Below are 18,584 nucleotides of genomic sequence, written 5' to 3'. Positions count from 1 at the left end.
TTGATCTTGTATCTTAGAGAATTTTATAGTTTTTTTTCGTTATAGACGTTAGTCAAATTTATTTCTTGAGTTTGTTAGTGAATTATTTAATTAAAGTTATTTGGGTTTTCATTTCTTTGTATAGGATTTTAGTTTTTTGTTGTTGTTGTCTTACCCTTGGTCTAGGAATGGCTTTTAATGGTTTTTTAGAGCCCATCTTTTTCATAGCATTATAGTACTTTTTCTGATCTTCTGTCATGAACATTTCTAATGATCCACCTGCTTTTTTCTTTTGCTCATTAAAATTATCAATGATAACACCAATGAACAGATTGAGTGTGAAAAATGATCCAAATATAATGAAGAATACGAAATATAAATACATGTAGATGTTCGTTTCACGAATCGGCTGCTTATCCACCTGTGGGGTTTAACATTATCATTTTCGTAATCGTTTTGGTTTACGTTTCAATTTTGTTGATCGGTGACGGTTTGCAAATTTGTTTGTTGAATTTTGTTGCAATTTTTTCATCGGTTGAGATATATTGTGAATGGATCATTTTTAGTGTTGCTCGGCAGTGTTTCAGTGTCGGTGTGGTGGGTGGTGGTTGTTTATTGTTTGTTGTGGTGGTGTGACGGTGGTTGTTGTTGTTGTTGTTGGTATGGCCATTCGTTTTGTGGTTATTGTAGTATTGTTGGCATTGTGTTGTTGTTGTTGTTGTTGTGGTTGTAGTTTTCGTTGTTTTATTGTTATATATAAAAAAGAGAGAAATATGTAGATAAAAAAAGTTGATTAATAAAAAGTTGTTATCGTAAATTTTACAGTACAATGAATAGAGACTTTAAACTATTTGGCGTTTTTGCGTCATTTTGTATGTATTTATATATATATAGTATATGTTTAATAGTAATTGTTTTAGTTTTTTCATGTTGTTTTGTTCTGGTTGTTGTTGTTGTGGTAAAGCTCATAACCAAATATACATATAGTACATAGGCAGTATAAACATGTAGTAAGTAAGTTGAAATCATAAGAGAGCAAAAACTGGACAACATTACCTCTCGTGAATCGATAGCATCGTTCATTATTTGTATCCAGCCTTTGAAGGTGGCCACTTGGAAAAGGCACAGATACGCGTTACCTACATGATCGAAATTCATTGCTGAATTCACCCACGTGTAGTTTTCGCTCTCGCATGCATTGCGATTTGGTATGATCTCGTGGCTGAGCTGCGTACCATTTAAGTCTTCACACTGTTTGTTTGGTTGGTTCGATGATGGTTCCACAAAAAAATAATTACTTTCAGTTATGGGGGGATAATTTATGGGCAATTGCATTAAGTACTACGAGTATAACTAAATTCTTTACATAATCATAATCATACATCATAATCATCATCATTATTAAGTGTTCAAAATTCAGCAGCTAATTAGCGTAATTTGGTAATTTAAATTTTCGGGCATTAGCACGTCTGGCATTTAAAATGCTAATCAATTCGGTTCGAGTGTGTGCAAAAGGCTGGACTAAATAAGTAGCTAGTACTAAAGAGTGTACTAAAATAATTTGTGCAGCTTCATGGTCGCAACGCATATGTACATATATCTGTATCTGTATCCCTCTATGTGTATTGTATACACGATGTTAATATTCATACACAGCTACATATATAGTATTTTTTATGAAATTCTTCATGCCGTTGCCACTATGTATTGCTAGATACTAAGCACATAGTAAGTATTTAAGATATGACGATTTACTCATTAGTTAGGCATATAGTATTATATTAGGTACGAGTATATGTATGTACAGTATACAAGAGTTTGCCTCTACATAAATGCTTATATACTTAAATAATAATATACTCGTATAGTAAATGGAGGAGGGCGATAAACTCTAGTTGCACTTTGCATTGATTTTAAATTTGAGATTCCGATAATCAACTATTTACGAAAAATAGATGCAAAGATACGCATTTCAGTTAATTGTTAGTTCGAGACTCATTTGACTTGCTAATTAAATGCTGCTTGGATTTGAGACTAAAAATAATGCAAATTTCCATATTTTGCAATATTTTTAGACTTGTATAATAATTGCTTGGATTTCTTTTGTTTATTTTTAGTTTCATTTTTGTTTTTGTTTTTGATTGTAACGGTTTTGCACGTACCTTAAAATATTTTCCAGCAAAAAGCTGTACACCCATTATGGCAAAAATTAGCCAAAATATTAGACACACCAATAGCACATTGAAGATGGACGGTATAGCTTGTACCAGCGCATTAACGACGACCTGGATTTGGCATTTTGCATTTCATTTTCGATAATTTGGTAATGGTTTTTCATTATTTATTTATTTTTATTTTATTTTTTTTTGTTATTGTCAAAATTATAGCACACAAATTTATCGGGTCGTCGTTTTTAATGTCGATGTGGGATCAGAAGAAGGGTTTTAGGTGATTGGGTTAAGTTTTGGTGTTGGTTTTGGTATTGGTATTGGCATTGGTATTGGTATTGACATTGGTTTTGATGCGTTCGGAACGGCATTACGTTGTGATGTACATGGTAGTTTGATGATCAATAGTTTTTGTTTTGGGAATAGAATATAATACAATAAATGCAGAGAGTTATTTAGTCAAGTTATAGTATATATAAATAGATGTATATATATATGTTAGTTATATAAGTAGGTATGGTATAGGTATTTCGTGTTATTTTGGCTACGTATAGAGCTTAGGATTGAGTGTATGCGCGTGGGTTAGTGGTGAGCTGTTTAGTTAGTTTATAGGCATGAAGATTGTAGCTTTCTTGTGTTCAATGGCATAGTACTATTTATTAACATGCAACGTGCATTTAGGACCCTGTTCAAGGGTTTCTTTTCCGTTTTTTAATGCAGCAGCAGCAGTAACAGTAACAATAGTGACAGTAATATTGACAATAACAATAAGAGAACATCTCACAACATTGCAGGCAAGCTGTATTATACATTCATACTATATATTGGAAGCGTGAATATATGTCTAATTCTAAGCGATTCTAAGTGCAGTTGTAGACATTCAGATATTGCTCGAGAGTGCTGAGTGTTTGCGATAAATACTATATATACATTAGTGCATGTTAATTTTAAATAAATATGGTATAGTTTATTTATGATATTGTGTGCTACGAGAAGAACACTTTTCTGATCATTTACAGTGACAATTTTAGATTTTAACTTGTTTCCGATTCGATTGCGATAGTATGAGCTGCCAATATCATAGCACGATTTGAATGCAGGCTAATATGTTATTAAATACTACTGCAGATGAAAGTCCGATTTCATACAAAACATTTCGTAGGTGATGTTTCAAATTTTGATTTGGCAAGTATAGCATTTAGTTCGAATGTCGGAGGAAATTGTGTGCCATAAACTATGAATATAATGCACTCCATGCACGCCTCAGTCTGATTGCGATCGTATGATTGCGTTCGGATTGAAGAGTACTTGATGCGCATGAGGTTAGATGGTAATTCAATTATTTAGCATTATGTGGGGCAGGCATATATAAGCATGTATGGAGCTAATTAGAAATCTTATATGGTAATTTGTCTACTTGATATATTTTGATATGATCTAATATTACTAAGAGCGAGCAGTTTTAGCGAGATAGAGGGAGAATAAGATGTAGCGAGAGAGAGAGAGACAGAGAGAGAAAGAGAGAGCGAGAGAAAGCGCGCATAACAGATGAGACGCAACTATTTTGTGAGAGATTGAAGTTTGAGATGTGAGAAGAGGTTATTTGGTTACTAGGTACTACTTATCAAATGTTGGAACTTAAAATTAAAGAAAATTATTTAAATGCTAAGCAATTTGAGAATGAGAAATACGAGTATCTAGTCAGTCAATAAATTACGGATGCATTTCAAAACGAACTCAAAACTCGACTGCTGCACTTTTGTGTTTTTTGTCTTTTATGACGTTTTTCTAATTATTTGACTAAATACTTTTAAAAATGTAGTTTTTGTTTGTTTTTGATTTTTGCATTAATTAACTTCTAATTGAAACGTATTTGGTTTTGTGTGTGGTTTTCGCTTGTTAGTTTGGTTACATGAATGTGTATAAGAGAGAAAGAGAGAGAAAGAGAGAGTAACAGCGAGCGAGTATAACAGTGTTTGAAATTAACAGCAACTGCAACAATATGCCAGTTGTGATTTGTACGGTAATTACGAGTATTTGTTATAAAATGAATAGCGCTGTTATTTGAATTTGATAAATGTAGTTTTGCATGTAGTTTTGAAATTTGGTTGTTTGGTATAGTTGATCTTGTTTTTTTTTTTGTTTTTTTTGTTTTTTTTTTTTTGGTTATGTATGAAAGTACGTACCCTCATGCCCTGCATACGGGACATGGCACGTAGTGGTCTCAGTGCTCTTAACGTTCGCATAGTCTTGAAGGCTTGAATACCACCAGCTCCAACAAGTGAAGCAACGAAGTTGATAAGCGATACCTAGTTTCGAATAGTTCGAATAGTGCCAAGTTTAACAATTTATATAAAAATCATAATCATATTTGGTTTTTCAGTAGTTTTGTTTTCGAACTTCTTTTTGGTTGTTGTTGTTGTTTAGTTTTGTTAGGTATGGTGTGGAGTGTTGAGTTTAGTTAGTATTTAGTCCTGTCGTATTTGCTGTTTCAAAACTTAATACGTATTAAAAATAACTCAAATAAGAACCAACACATTTTAAGCTTTTAACAATTTTCCACAATGAAAAATCATAAACTGCTGCTCGATAAACTGATACTCAGGGTAATGGACGGCGGGCCAGGCGGTCGCTCCTAACGAAACTTACTTGCTTGTACTCGTATAAGTGGTTGTTATTACTTAAAGTGACAAAAAAGAACATACTTAGATAGTAGCCTAGTATAAGGTATACGTATAAGTATAATAGTTTTTAAATAGTTGCAAATACATGGCAAGTATGTAAGTAGTAGTAGTAGTAGTAAACGCACATAAAACATGTTAACACATACATCAATATATATGTTCGAGCATTAGAAGTAGTTGTGGTTCAATATTACGCAACAAATTTTGGGGAATTATATTTTTTGTTTATTTGGTAGATTTCGTATATACTTATTTAGTAGTACATACTAGCATTTAGTATGGAGAGATCTGTAGCAGAAAAAACTAGTTTTTAGATATAAGAGACAAAAGTTAAAGGGTTACAAACACCGATCAATAAATACATAGTTTGGGACAAGAGTGAAGGGCAACATATTGTTTAAAGGACCAGCATAGCATTAGCTTATTAGAGATCATTTGGGTAGGAGTAAGTACATATATAATTGTCATTAGTCTGTAAAGGTTGGCTGTGGAAGCTCTGCTCTTGTACGAAACTGTTATAGGCAGGCATATAGAAGTATGAGAACTCTACTTTGGACGATGTAGTGGGACAGACAATTACAAAGAGGTTGTTCTTATGTGTGTCTTGAGTTTTATTAAGTACTATATTTTTTTATGTTGTATTGAATCTCACACTAAACACATGCTAAAAGACAAACACAGGCTATAATTGAGAACAAAATATACGCACCCTAATACGGCCGCACTATGCTCCACAATGGACGAATGCGGCATGCATACGTCGACAAAAATATAATGATTGATTCTGATTCTGATTCTGATTTTGAGTCTGATTCGGTCTTGATGCGCGACAGATATGCTGATGCCAACTATCAATTACAGTAGTAGGTCGATCTTAGTTCAAATACTTTGTGTTTTTACACAACATTCTAAGGTGCTGCCATTTTTATTATTTATACGAGTATGTACAATCGGCTACAAACTTACATATACGTGTACATATGTACTTCTTTATATAAAAACTGTTTGCGACTAGCGCTGCCGTATGCATTACCTTTTGGTCTATTGTGTAGCCGTGCGACGATTGGACTAGGTTTTATCATTTTTTGTTGTTTTCTTTTTAATGTTTCATTTTTTTTTTTGTTTGTTTTGGCTTTTGTCTTTATATTGACAGATTTTTGCTCAAACTTTGCTGCCGGACTCGATTGGTTTGTGGAACTTGTTGGTAGGCGTGCGAAGCACGCAATTTATCGTAGCCCAGACCAAGCGATTTAGAATTTTTGTTTTTTCTTTATGTGTATCTTTTATTTTAGGTTTTGTCAGACGATTCTCTGGCATGCGGCTTGCTTTTAAGTAAAACACTGCCACCACTGCGTATTAGCAATTTGTCAAATGATAACAATTGCATTTGTATAGCCAACTGCATGGGGAATGCAGTCGGCAGTAGTTTGTATTGAATAAGTGTGCAGTTATACAATTATATATTGGAACTATGGATACATAGATATACTTTACGTAGATCATTGAACAGGGGGTTTCTATACACTATCGACTTGGTGTCGAGAAGGTTTTGTACAGTGACAGTGCAGACTTGCATGGCTCATGGCGCATTGCGCAGCTCGGATATAACTCTTATATAGTATTTGGTGAAACTAAATTGGTTAGCTGGAGGGTCTTTGGGGTCGGAGAGGTTCTTTTTTTTTGTGGATTTCTTGTGTATGTGTTTCTGTGTAATTGTGGAATTGGGGCTGATAATTAACAGTTTTAGATATATAGACTACAATTTAAGCTAGGGGGCTGGGGGCTATGGACTAGGGGGTTTTTACTTTTCAGAGGATTGCTGTATAGTAGTATAACAGCCTAAGGGTATATCTAAACGCTAGTATTTAGTACATGGTTTTACAGTTAACAACTCTACCGATGTCCGACTATCTTTTTGAACCAAACTACATATGTATGTATATGTGTATAACAGTTATGTATATAATCTGTTGCCATTTCAATGAAAATTACAGTTTTTGTCTTTATAGTAATTTATATCCTATGTTAATTTTTTTTACTGACAATATACTAACTGTAACTGGTAAAAATATGATAGCCTGAGCCTAATTTTATTACAGTATAGCAGTTTGAGGAAAGGTTCACATATATACATATATATGTATGTATGAATATATTCGTAAGTATAATAAAGCTACATCTTTATAACGATACGGGGTATTTCATTAATCATTAAAAAGAGCAACTGAAAAGGAATTAGGAAGATTGGATTTAATTTAGATTTGCTTTTGCACAACTAAGCTAACGGACAGTAAAGCAACTCTTATACAAATATTAGCATAGTTTCATAAATAAACGATAAAACGACAGTTTAGATCAATAGCATATTAATTTGTATGTACAATACTTAAATAAAGGCATTAGAAATAATATATGTAGGTTCTGATTAAACAATGTACAATCTGGCCGGTAGCACAGTTAACAAAGGGCTAACCCAAGCTCGGTGGAAGCAACTTCTTGAAATTTGAAATTGATTATTCTTAGTATATATATTGTAATTATAACACATTTAGTGAGAGTAGGGCACGCAATATACAAAGAAATGTCACTTAAGTAGACTGAAAGTCGTCTACACGGTTTACACAGTATAACAGTTTTGAAATACAACATAGCGTTTGCGCACACATACAGCATAGGCATAAAAAACAACGTTTCAACACGTAGATCCAGCATATATATGTAATTTTTAGCGTCTTTAAACGGTTGAACGTCAGCTTATAATACAACGACGCGTGTGCCTAGTAAGTGCTGTTTTAACTATAACTGAGTATGCCGCTTCCTCGAATGTAGAAGAAATGTTTTTTTTAATAATGGACACCGAAGAGTTGACAGACAAGAGTTCATCTTGAAATGCGCAAGCAAAAGAGGCAGTATAACAGCTGGTAGAAGAAGGCTTTATCACTTGGGCTCTGTTACTGACATACTATACATACAAGTAGAGAAGCTGGCTGCCATACAATTCGCCAAGTATTAGTTTGTGTATAAGAGGTCATAGAAGAGTGGGAAATGTTATATTAATTATGTAAAAAATAAACAATACCCGCTTGTAGTAGTATGTATTGGCATTGGTTAGTAAAGATATTAGTTTTGGCATACGCGTGGCTTATCACACCTTTTTACACTAGGCACACCAACATAATTACAATGTTGACAGTAGTAAGTATTTGTAGTTAGTGTTTCAATAATAACACTTATTATAGATAGTTAAATAATATACGAGTAGATAGTTTGTGATACAACATTTAATGGCACGGCTTATTAGTATAGTTGATACAATTAATCACACCAACACGCACGCAATTACACGCACAAACACGCAGATACACGCACAGCAACAGAAAGAGAGAGTTAGAGTTAGATAGAGAGAGAGCGAGAGAGAGCGAGATCGACACAGAAACAGAGAGAGAGAGAGAATTGGAAGACTCTACTTACTTTCATGCCCTCCCAACGTGAAACAGCGCGCAATGGTCTCAAAGCGCGCAATGTACGCATCGAACGGAAGGCGGGCACATCATCGGCACCGGACCAGACCGCAGCCAAGTTAATTAGCGATAGCTAAACGACCATTACATAGGCATAAGTAGGTTTAGATGCCAATTAAATAAGGTAACAGGTTGGATTTTAATTTTGCATTTTGGATGGAGGACACAGAACTTAAAGTGCAAAATACGAGTACGCTTAGGCTAACTAAATGCTAGGCTAAAACTGTTATACGGTTACGATAGCAGCAGTATATATTTAATAATTTACATGTGGAGGACGCGTCTACAACTGGTTAAGGATCTTCTTATTAAAATACACATCTAATGTACATATTACATATGTATACATATATAATTTTGTGTATCTATAAAATACACATTGAATCACACGAAATCATAAAAAACATAAGAACATAACTCCAAAATGTTGCAATTGTTTTGTAGTAGGAAACATATTTATAGCAGAAAACGGAAAGAAATCATAATTTTAGTCATAATTGTTATTAAACCAAACATTCATATTCATTATTTTTGTTTCTTAACTTTTTTTGTTTATCATTTTTAAAACTCAGTCCACGGTCAGTGTGTCGGTGTGTGAAAAAGTTCTTATTCGTGTTGTTTCTATAATTTACTTAGTTTTTGTTTTTGTTTTTTTTTTTCAGAGTGTATGCAGATGTCCACAAATTGTTCGTTTTGATAACTTAAATAAAAGGGAGTCGAAAGCACTGGGACATGGCCAACGTTCAACTTACCATGACAATGACGAAATCGAGCCAGCACCATGCATTCGTGAAGTACACTTTGAAGCCGAGCGCCAACCACTTGATTAACATTTCCAAGAAGAATATTACCGTAAATATTCTGTCCATATAGTATAAAATATCCTGCAGTATGGGTCTTTGTGGCAGGTGTACATCTTCTAAAGCCTGTGGTTTGCAATTTTTGTGGGGGATTCAAGTTATTTAGAAAAGAGTTGTAGAACAAGTGGCTAAAATCAATACAAATACAAAAAGCTATTTATGAGTAGTATTAAGTTGTAGTTACGATTATGAACGAGCAATTGAAATGCGTATTTACGAGTATGTTCGGAAGTGAAGAAGAAGCTTTACTGGCAGTATATATATAATTTATGTAAAAGCCTTACTGTACGATTGGCACAGTAATTCTTTTTTCAGCGCAGGATAAAAGGCAACTTTAGTGAATATTTTTATTTCACTTCTTCATCTTTGTTTATGGACAAATCAAAGTCAAACGCAAGTAAAGAAAAATTTTCAAAGAAATTGAAGACAAAATTCTTGAAATTATACGCATAGGCGTCTACGAAGAAAGCTAACGCTAAAGCTACTCAAATTCCTAACTCTAAGCCAATTAAGCCAATTTGTAGGCCAAGCTTATTCTCTTGTCTATTTGCAAAAGCTCTCTTCCGCCTTGTGTCAAGACACAAGCCGTTTGACGGGGCTGTGCCTAGGCATAAGTTGGAATTTGGCTGATTTAATGACTCATTACATTTGAGTTCATCTATCGAACAGAAAAAATAATGTATTCAAGTTTAAGCCCTACTGATAGCAAAATTTAACAAAAGCTGGCCAATTTTCCGATCCGCGCTTCAACTGCAGATCTTGGTTTCATGAAACCAACGCTAAAGCCGATGTAAAGCTCATTTAAATGATAAGCACATTTAAATTTTGCTGTCAGTAAGAAAAATTAAAACGTATAAGCCTAATAATAATGAAAACTCTAAGCTAAGCTAACTTCTAGTAACCTCTAGCGGTTAACGAACAGGAACAAAAAATGAAGCAATCAACTTTGGTAAAGTTTAAGCAAGGCTTGATTAACTACATTTAGTTTTGTTCTTTTTTTTTTAAATTGGAAATTTGATATGAATTTCGAAACTTGTTCAATTGGTGTAAGCTACGTTATTGGCATTTTTGTATACATATTAAAAATGCAAATAAGAATGTAACAACAATTGTCGTAAATAAATAATTTAGTTTTGAAATTTTGAAATTTTTGTTTTTTTTTCTTTGTAGTTTTAATTGACTTACCAAAGCTAAGCTACTCATTAAAATCATAGTGATAACAGCTGTTTCAAAATATTTATTTTCAATTAATTGAAAAGTTTTCAGTCGTAAATTGCCCCATCCTTGCCAGAACGGCGAATCATCATCGCCAGCTAATATTGGAAATTTCTTATAGTACGAATCGGGGCAGCAATCAGCTGGATACTCGTCAAGTATATCCTCGTCGTGTGCATGTATTATGATATCACCGTCGAGTGGGCCTTCCTCGCATTCGCCCTCCTCGTCTAGTTCCTCGTCGAGACCTAAATCCTCTTTACTGACGTCACGCTTTTCCTCGCCTTCCATTGTCTCGGCGCTTCCTTTGTGGCTTTCATCCTTGAATGGTCGATTCTTATGGCTACCATATGAGTTTATGCTGGCAGTGTCGTCGTCCTGTAAGGACAAACCTCTATGGTTTAGCTCGTGTTCCAGTCTATTGTCTTGGTGGTTAATTGAGTTGCCAATCATCTGTATAGTTATTTGTATTTTTTTTTTGTTTTTTTAGTTTGGAACGATTTCAGTTCAAGTGTCGGGTTCAGTTGGTTGGATTGGTTGGTTGAGTTGAGTTTTTAGCATATTTTTTTTGTATTTTTGTTTTTTTTTTTTTGGTTGATTGGATTGTGGAATACACACACATAACAGTACACATATAGACAGTTATATGTAAAAAGAAAACAAATTAATGAACGAAAAAAAGAAATGAATAAATAATATAAATAAATTTGTTGTTGTTAAGAAATTAGTCTATATAACAATAAAATATATAGTAGTAGTTATATAGCAGTTGTAGAAGTAATATATATAAATATATTCAAAGAGATATACATATATATATATATTAATCAAACAGATTGGATCTGGCTTGTTTACCGTTGCGTTATTTAGATATTTGGATTTTTTCGGCTTGCTGTTCTTCATGTCGCCGTGTATTGTAAACTCCATGCCATCGCCAATGGCTACCTCCAGTTGTGTTTGCTCCTTGATCCCTTTTTTGATTAGGCCGTCAGCGAGGATCTCGTCGTGTCCCAATTCCAGTTCGTTGTCACCATGCTCTGCAGATATACAACGACAAACGTTCTTGCCTTTCGTATCCAATATTCGTTTCGATATTGATTTTTTTTTTTTTCAATATATGTATATATACGTAACGTAACATAGGTATGGATATATAGAAATATATGTATTATATTCTCAAAGATGTATGGATAATGACGATTTAGTGAAAATCATAAAATGAAATAAATTCATTCGAGCAGTTTTCGTTCGCATTACATTTGTTGTTGTTTGATCGATTGATTGATTGGTCGGTTGGTTGATTGGTTAGTTGATCGATTTGAAGTTCAACAATATGAATTATTACGTTTGCGCGTTGTTCGATACGTTGGCCAATACGTGGACAATGCGTTTAGATTGGTGGTTTGGAATTACATGTTTCATTTTGGAATTTACGATTTTTTGTTCAAAATCATGAGAGATACGCCATAATACACAAATGAAAAGAATATATTATAGATGGTTAATATCATATTAGGCTAGAATATGCATTTAATTACGTGGATACACACACAAAGGAACATAAAACACACATTAAGACATAATCTTCGAATGTACGCTTACAACACAACAGTCAACAAACCGCGCATGTGGATTATATTTAGTAAGGAGGAGTGATTATGAAGGAGTCAAGTGTTGTAGAGCCCATGTATTATGGCCTGTTGATTGAAGAGAGCACAGTGTCTGTGCATCTGTGTGTGAGCGATAGAGAGTGTGTGTGTGTGTGTTGGTGTGTGTAGTAGTGGCTAATTATCTAGCGCTTGATGTAGAAAATTAAAGTCGACTAATACAAAATTTATATGGATCGCGAAAATTGTGAGAATCGTCCTCCTATTCAGCCATAGAGACAATAAATGTTCATTTTAAAGTGCAGTTTATACTAAAGGAACAAAGAGGAAATTGATACTGGCATTTGTAATTTATCCGATTGCTTGCTTTTTAAAGTCTGTCACCATTTTTGTGCGCATAAAACCAATTCTTATAGTAAGAGTACGTCTACTAAAAAGCAAAGCTGATTTTATTGATGAAACGGCTCTATTTCGGAGCTGAAAATAGTAACATAGGGTTCAAAAGATTTAAAGAGAAATGTCAGCTTTAAATCGCCAAAATACTGGCTAGTTGGCTACGCTTTTTTAAAGGACATCACATTATCTAATTACTGTGCATCGATGCTTAATTCACTGATGTACAATATTTGAAGCTGGTTCAGCAACAAATTATTTTAACTATTGCAGATAATCAGCCTATAGCTGGCATTCCGGCTTTGAATTGCCTTTTATATACCAAGAAACTAGCCACTATTTCCCTCAGAACTGACTGAATTGAATTTTGATTGTTTTCTCACAATTTTCGGTCTTCACATAAGCGTAGTGTATTATTCGTTCTACATGAGTTCTATCTGTGCACGAAACGCGCCCACCCCTATGTGAAGAAAATTTAGATGGAAATTATAATGTTGTCTGTGGAAATGCATTTTTAAATTTTGTTCGGCGTCGTTTGTGTGCACAGATTTTTTGAGTAAGTTTACAATGTAAAGAGTATTAACTAAGTAGGCTTACTACAATTCTACTTAAGTTGTTAACTCAAAATAAATTCGATATATATATATTAGGTAACACAAATACATACGTACATATATATAGACACATAGATAGAAATGAAAAGTTCTTTACACTATGAAGGGTCAAATCCACTGTTTTACTTTCAATTTATATAATTTGATTTACGTTTTTAAATATAAAGATGGGAATATATATTTTAATGTATAATTTTTAAGTTAATCAATAATGACAGCTAGCAAAAATTTCAATTGTTTCGCAAAACCGTCTGCAATTTGCTAATTTCAAAATCAATTTTTGTTTTTACTTAGTTTCTTGCCTTGTCATGGTTTTTCATCAATTATAGAAGCTATGTCCAAAAATGTTCGATTTTTATTTAAAACAAACAGATATACAAGGTACAGGTGAATAGGTTACATAAAGCAATGTTTATGGAGGTATGGAATGGCGGTTCCCCAAACACTAACCGTTAGCTATATGAATACTATGGATACTATGGGAATAACGTTAATTGCTAAGGAGAGCGGCTGAAATTTGTTATTTAATCAACTACACAACTGTACTTATGTAGAATAGTGTTGGTAAATATCTAGGGAATTTTGTTGTTTTCTTTATACGTTTGTTTCATCTAAATACACACTAGCTATTTGATTTAAAAGAACAAATGAACGCTAAGAAAATGACTACTACGGTTCCATTGTAAAATAGATGTCAGCGGAAATGGCAAACTTAGCACGAGTTTTTCTGCCCATTTTTCAGATGAAAATATGGAATTGTCGATGGATATAGGAGAGTGCTTCTTGCCTTTTTTTTTGGGTTTGTTTGTTGAAAAAACGCATTGGAGTATAACAACAATTATGCACCTTCGTATCGAACGTAAAGAACATTGAGTTGAAATTATTACAAATAGAAGAAGAGATACGAATGTGAGGGCATGAATATGGGACGATTTGAATGAAGAGAATTTGTTGTCGCTTTAGTTTATACATGGGACGGTTTTTTTGGGGGGAAAACTAACTCAAAACATCAATATATGTATATATAAGTATACTTGATAAAAGAAAAGATAAATTGCAAATTGTCAGCTAACAACGTTTTACTGTTAACACGAGCTCTGATCTTTGGTTTGAATTCTTGCCAATTGAATTTGAATTGAAGTTAACGGACGATATATACGCAGTTAAGTCGTTATTAATATTACTGTTATTATTATATAATTAAAAGTAGTTTAGTAATTGAAAACAAGTGGATAAAAACCTTCGCTCCAAATCCAACTGATCTGGTTGGTCCTCTCACCTGATGGTTGATCACTTATTTGATTTGTCAATTTGTTACGTATTAACTTGAAACAATCAGCAATATTACGCTTAACCCAATTTTTAAATCGGCCAATGCGATTAAAGGCCTCGGCAATTTTGTTGGTATCATTGTCGGCAGTCGGTGCTGATAAACTAGATGAGCCAAAATTGGACAAAAGCAAGGCTAAGAAAAGGTTAAGTACCTGCAACGAAATACGTACATAGTATATGTTAGTAAGTTATTTGTCAATTTCATCCTCAGACTATGCCATGTTAAGTCTGGTTCGAAGATGATTTATAAATGTTAGATTTGCCTAAGTTGTTATGATAATGATATGATATCAGTTAGTAAGTCATTTACCTCTTAATCACTCTTTTTATGATTATCAATCAAACATAAATTTTAACCTATTAGATTGTTGTTGAAAAGTGTCCCAAAATGTGAGGTCTAATGGTAGTTTCTGGGGCCTTTGAAAATTTCGTTTACAAGGTATTTGTTCCAATTTGCCAGTCGGTGCCTATGTAACGTAATGTTCTGATATATGAAGACTTACCACAAGATTGCCGATGACGACGGTGGCTAAGAAGAACGGTATGCATGAGACATCGCCCACGTACATGCAGTCCCACATGGACTCGATCCACTCGCCGCATAGCACACGGAATACGATCATAAAGCTGTGCATGAAATCTGTGAAATTCCAGCGGGGCAGATCGCCATCCGGAAAACGATCTTTGTGATCTGATGAGACGCAAGAAAGAAGCGAAGAGACATCATTACAGTTATTTAGTGCTATTTAGAAGGTAGTTAAGGTGGATTGTGTTTATTTTTGTTTTTATTTATGTTTTATCTTCTAAAGCACAAATGCACAGTTAGGCACATTCAAAAGCGTGGGCAGTGTTCAGCGCAGCGGCAGCACTCAGAAAAAGTGTTGTGAAATGCGAGAAAAACCATACAGAACTAAAGGGAAAAAAGACATAAGCACGCGTTAAGGCGTTGCTTTTCCGCTACCTAAAGTGTAGCCACATACTTTTTGCTAAGTATTTATGAAAACAAAATCAAAAGAGGTAAAAAAATAGCGAGCTTTAAGGAAGTTATTTTAGCTAGAAGAAAAGGTTGGCCGCTTGCACGTCAGTACTTACAGAAGACACGAACGAGCAAACTTATCGCGTTTATGACCCCCAAATAGAACATAATTATAACTAAATTTCTTTAAATTTAAATTCGGCTCTTTTGCATTTTTAATATGTCAAATCAGAAAATATAGCACTGAATTAAGAATTGTACATAATCTAAATGATTTGAATATTTAGAAGGCAATGGTTATAAACATATATGGTATATAACCATTTGAAGGAAGTTGCGAAAGATCTCATGAAATTACCGAGAAGACGTCGAAGAAATTATCAAACATAAAATAAATAAATTTATTGCATATATTGTGAATTGTAGACAAACACACACACAAGTAAAACTATAAGATATAAAATTGCAAATTAATGAACATAAACATTTTTATTATTATTAACACAAACAACGACGAAACTTAATACGACGTATCACATAGAGAGATCATACACATGTATACATATACGATTAAGTGTACATATGTACATATGTATGTAGTGCTCCAAAGTTTTAAGGTTTTTGCAAAACCGATAACGCTCAAAGGAAAAACACAAACGCACATCGAATGTAATGTTAACCAAAGAAGTAGCGTTAGGAAACCAACGCAAACCAAGGCATCTATCACTTACCATGATAATTCTTTCCGAACAGTTGCATTCCCATCACGGCGAAGATGAAGATGATAATGCAAAGTACAAATGTCAGATTACCCAAAGCGCCCATGGTGCGGCCCATAATCGAAATGAGTAAATTAAGTGTTGGCCAAGACTTTGCCAATTTGAATACACGCAGCTGCAATTACGGATTTTGGGGATTTGCGATTCAGTTTGCGATTTCGTAGGGTTTGTTTTCATTTTTGGTTGTTTTTTTTTTTCGAATTTCAGGGTTCATTCATATATTTGTTCAATTATTCGGTTGAAATTTTAGGTAAGGTATATGGGAGTTTTTATTATTGATCATTTTTGTATTCGGTTTTAATTAGGTATCGTTTTGGTTTATAAGCCGGGCAAAGCATTAGGAATACATAAAAAACATATATTCATGTAGATTTTTATTAAAAATTGAAACGATCAAATGAAGCTTAACCGGAAAGTACGATGAAAATCAAATAATTAGCTACGAACTGACCGTAGTTGTTTGTCATTCACAGTAGTTGCCGTTGCCGTGCATATACTTCCAATGGCATTAAATACACTTTGCATACACATACCTAATACTCGTATATAGTATATGTATATAGTAAATCGGAAATAATGTTGTACATGCATTCAGCAGGCTCTGAATGCATCCTAGTCACAGCTCAGTAATCAGCCACCGTGAATGACATGCATCATATAAGTATTTACAACACTAAACAATTGACATTCTTAAGTATTTAGTATTGGGTAAGTCTAAAATAGAGTTGTTGTTATTGTATTGGGCCCAATTGGATTGTTGTTGTTGGACAACACTGTCGAACAGTGTTTTCAGAGTTGCATCGCAGCTTTGCCAAATATTATACGAATGGATAAAAGCTATTATTCCCAAAATTGAATTAGAATCTGTTTGGCGCTATTGCACTCGAATCTGCAGTGAAGCAAAAGGTATGAACATAAAAATCAAAAACCGTGCCCAAAGCATTGCCTTATTTGATGTTTCAGTTATTCATTATATTGATTTGATTTCACGCAATCGGCTAATTTGGAATTGATTGGTATATATGTAAGTAGTATATGTATGTTTAGTATTGTATGTAGGTAGTAAATAGCTATGTTTTATGTGTTTAACTAAGTTGTTAAGTAAGTTGTAAAAATTCAAAAAGTTAAGTAAAAAGTTAGAGTAAATTGCGCTAAGAAAATGCTGTAGAAAAACTGTTTATTGCACGCTAAAACTTGATTTTGTTTATTAAATGCTTGCTTGTTGTTGCTGTTTTGTTGCATTTTGATAGTTGTATCTGTTGTTGTTGTTCTTGTTGTTGGGCTCATACAATAATACCTGTATAGTTCTTGCCAAATAGCTGCATGCCCATTACCGCAAATATGAAGATTATAATGCATAAGACGAAGGTTAGATTGCCCAGCGCGCCGACAGTGCGACCCATTATCGAAATCAGTAAATTTAACGTTGGCCATGATTTGGCTAATTTGAAAACACGCAGCTGCAAGTTGGCAGGACATGGTGGGGGATACATTAACGGTTGTAACGGTGGTTTTCGAGTAGTGTTGTATTTGAGTGTGTTTGTTTGTTTGTTTGTTTTGGAATTCGGTAGATTTGAGTTAAAGTACACGTTAGTACGTTGCTTAGATTCAAGTTTAACAATTATTTAATTATTAAAATACACATGTAAATATATGTATTGGTATGTACTTAGAATAATCTAGTGTTAGTGATACTTAGGTTAATCAATTAATTTAGCTAATCTCATATCCGAAGCGGCTTTTAATGAGCCATATTTGCTTACCAAACGAAACGAACGCAAAACAGACAAGCCCTGTACACCCTCCAGACCCAGCTCCAGCAATGACAGAGCCACAATTATGAAATCGAATATGTTCCAGCCCTCTTGAAAATAGTATTTGGGACTCATGGCCATAAGTTTCATTGTAGCCTCAATCGCAAAGGTGGCCGTAAAAAACTTTCCGAAGAAGAAAGAAAGAAAAAGTTGCCCATATATGTAAATACTGTTTGTCTAAATATCATTAAAGGGAAGGCAGTTGTTGTGTTGTTGTACTCACATAATTGCCACTCTTTAGCACACGCTCCATTTCCTTGTTCATATCGTGATGATCCATGGCCATGAACATGGTGTTCACAACAATGCACAGTGTTATAAATAATTCAACAAATGGATCGAATACGATTAGTGATACCCATTCCTGAAATTTCAACCAAACCCAGCAACAGTCCCACACACAAAATACATCGATGCCTTTGAGTATCACTTCGAGCGCCTTGTCTTTAAACGTTGGTCCATCCTCGTCATCGTCTTCTGTTGGAAAATAGTAAACGGAGACTGAACCATACAAAAATTTGTTATTAGTTGTGATTTGACCAACTTTGACTCAGCCAGATTTTTAGATTTTTTAATTTTCTTTTGTTTTTGGTTTTTTTTTTTTTTTTTTTTTGTATAATATTTTTGTTAGCTTGAAGCTTC

General features: G+C 33.9%; 1 protein-coding gene across 10 annotated transcripts in view; it reads right to left on the bottom strand.

The window, feature by feature from the left end:
* Positions 1–18,584, bottom strand: part of LOC115626846 (sodium channel protein para) — a 73,049-nt gene that overhangs the window by 11,867 nt on the left and 42,598 nt on the right. For 5 of the 10 annotated variants that reach the window (XM_030522339.1, XM_030522340.1, XM_030522341.1 and 2 more), the window contains exons 14-25: positions 18,166–18,419; positions 17,892–18,065; positions 16,081–16,243; positions 14,877–15,064; positions 14,321–14,525; positions 11,283–11,464; positions 10,398–10,880; positions 9,105–9,278; positions 8,303–8,425; positions 2,142–2,264; positions 1,036–1,230; positions 155–400 (exon numbers count right to left, since the gene is read on the bottom strand). In XM_030522339.1, coding sequence (XP_030378199.1) covers positions 155–400; positions 1,036–1,230; positions 2,142–2,264; positions 8,303–8,425; positions 9,105–9,278; positions 10,398–10,880; positions 11,283–11,464; positions 14,321–14,525; positions 14,877–15,064; positions 16,081–16,243; positions 17,892–18,065; positions 18,166–18,419 — 2,510 coding nt within the window. Of the gene's footprint in view, positions 1–154; positions 401–1,035; positions 1,231–2,141; positions 2,265–4,333; positions 4,457–8,302; positions 8,426–9,104; positions 9,279–10,397; positions 10,881–11,282; positions 11,495–14,281; positions 14,526–14,876; positions 15,065–16,080; positions 16,244–17,891; positions 18,066–18,165; positions 18,444–18,584 lie in introns of all 10 variants that reach the window. The other 5 variants (XM_030522334.1, XM_030522338.1, XM_030522344.1 and 2 more) reach the window with 4 other exon arrangements.

Source organism: Scaptodrosophila lebanonensis, unplaced genomic scaffold (assembly GCF_003285725.1).
Source record: "Scaptodrosophila lebanonensis strain 11010-0011.00,11010-0021.00 unplaced genomic scaffold, SlebRS2 tig00000089-arrow-pilon, whole genome shotgun sequence".
In the NCBI taxonomy this organism is placed as follows: Eukaryota; Metazoa; Arthropoda; class Insecta; order Diptera; family Drosophilidae; genus Scaptodrosophila; species Scaptodrosophila lebanonensis.
Note: the sequence above shows the minus strand (reverse complement) of the source record. Positions and strands in the feature narration are given on the sequence as shown.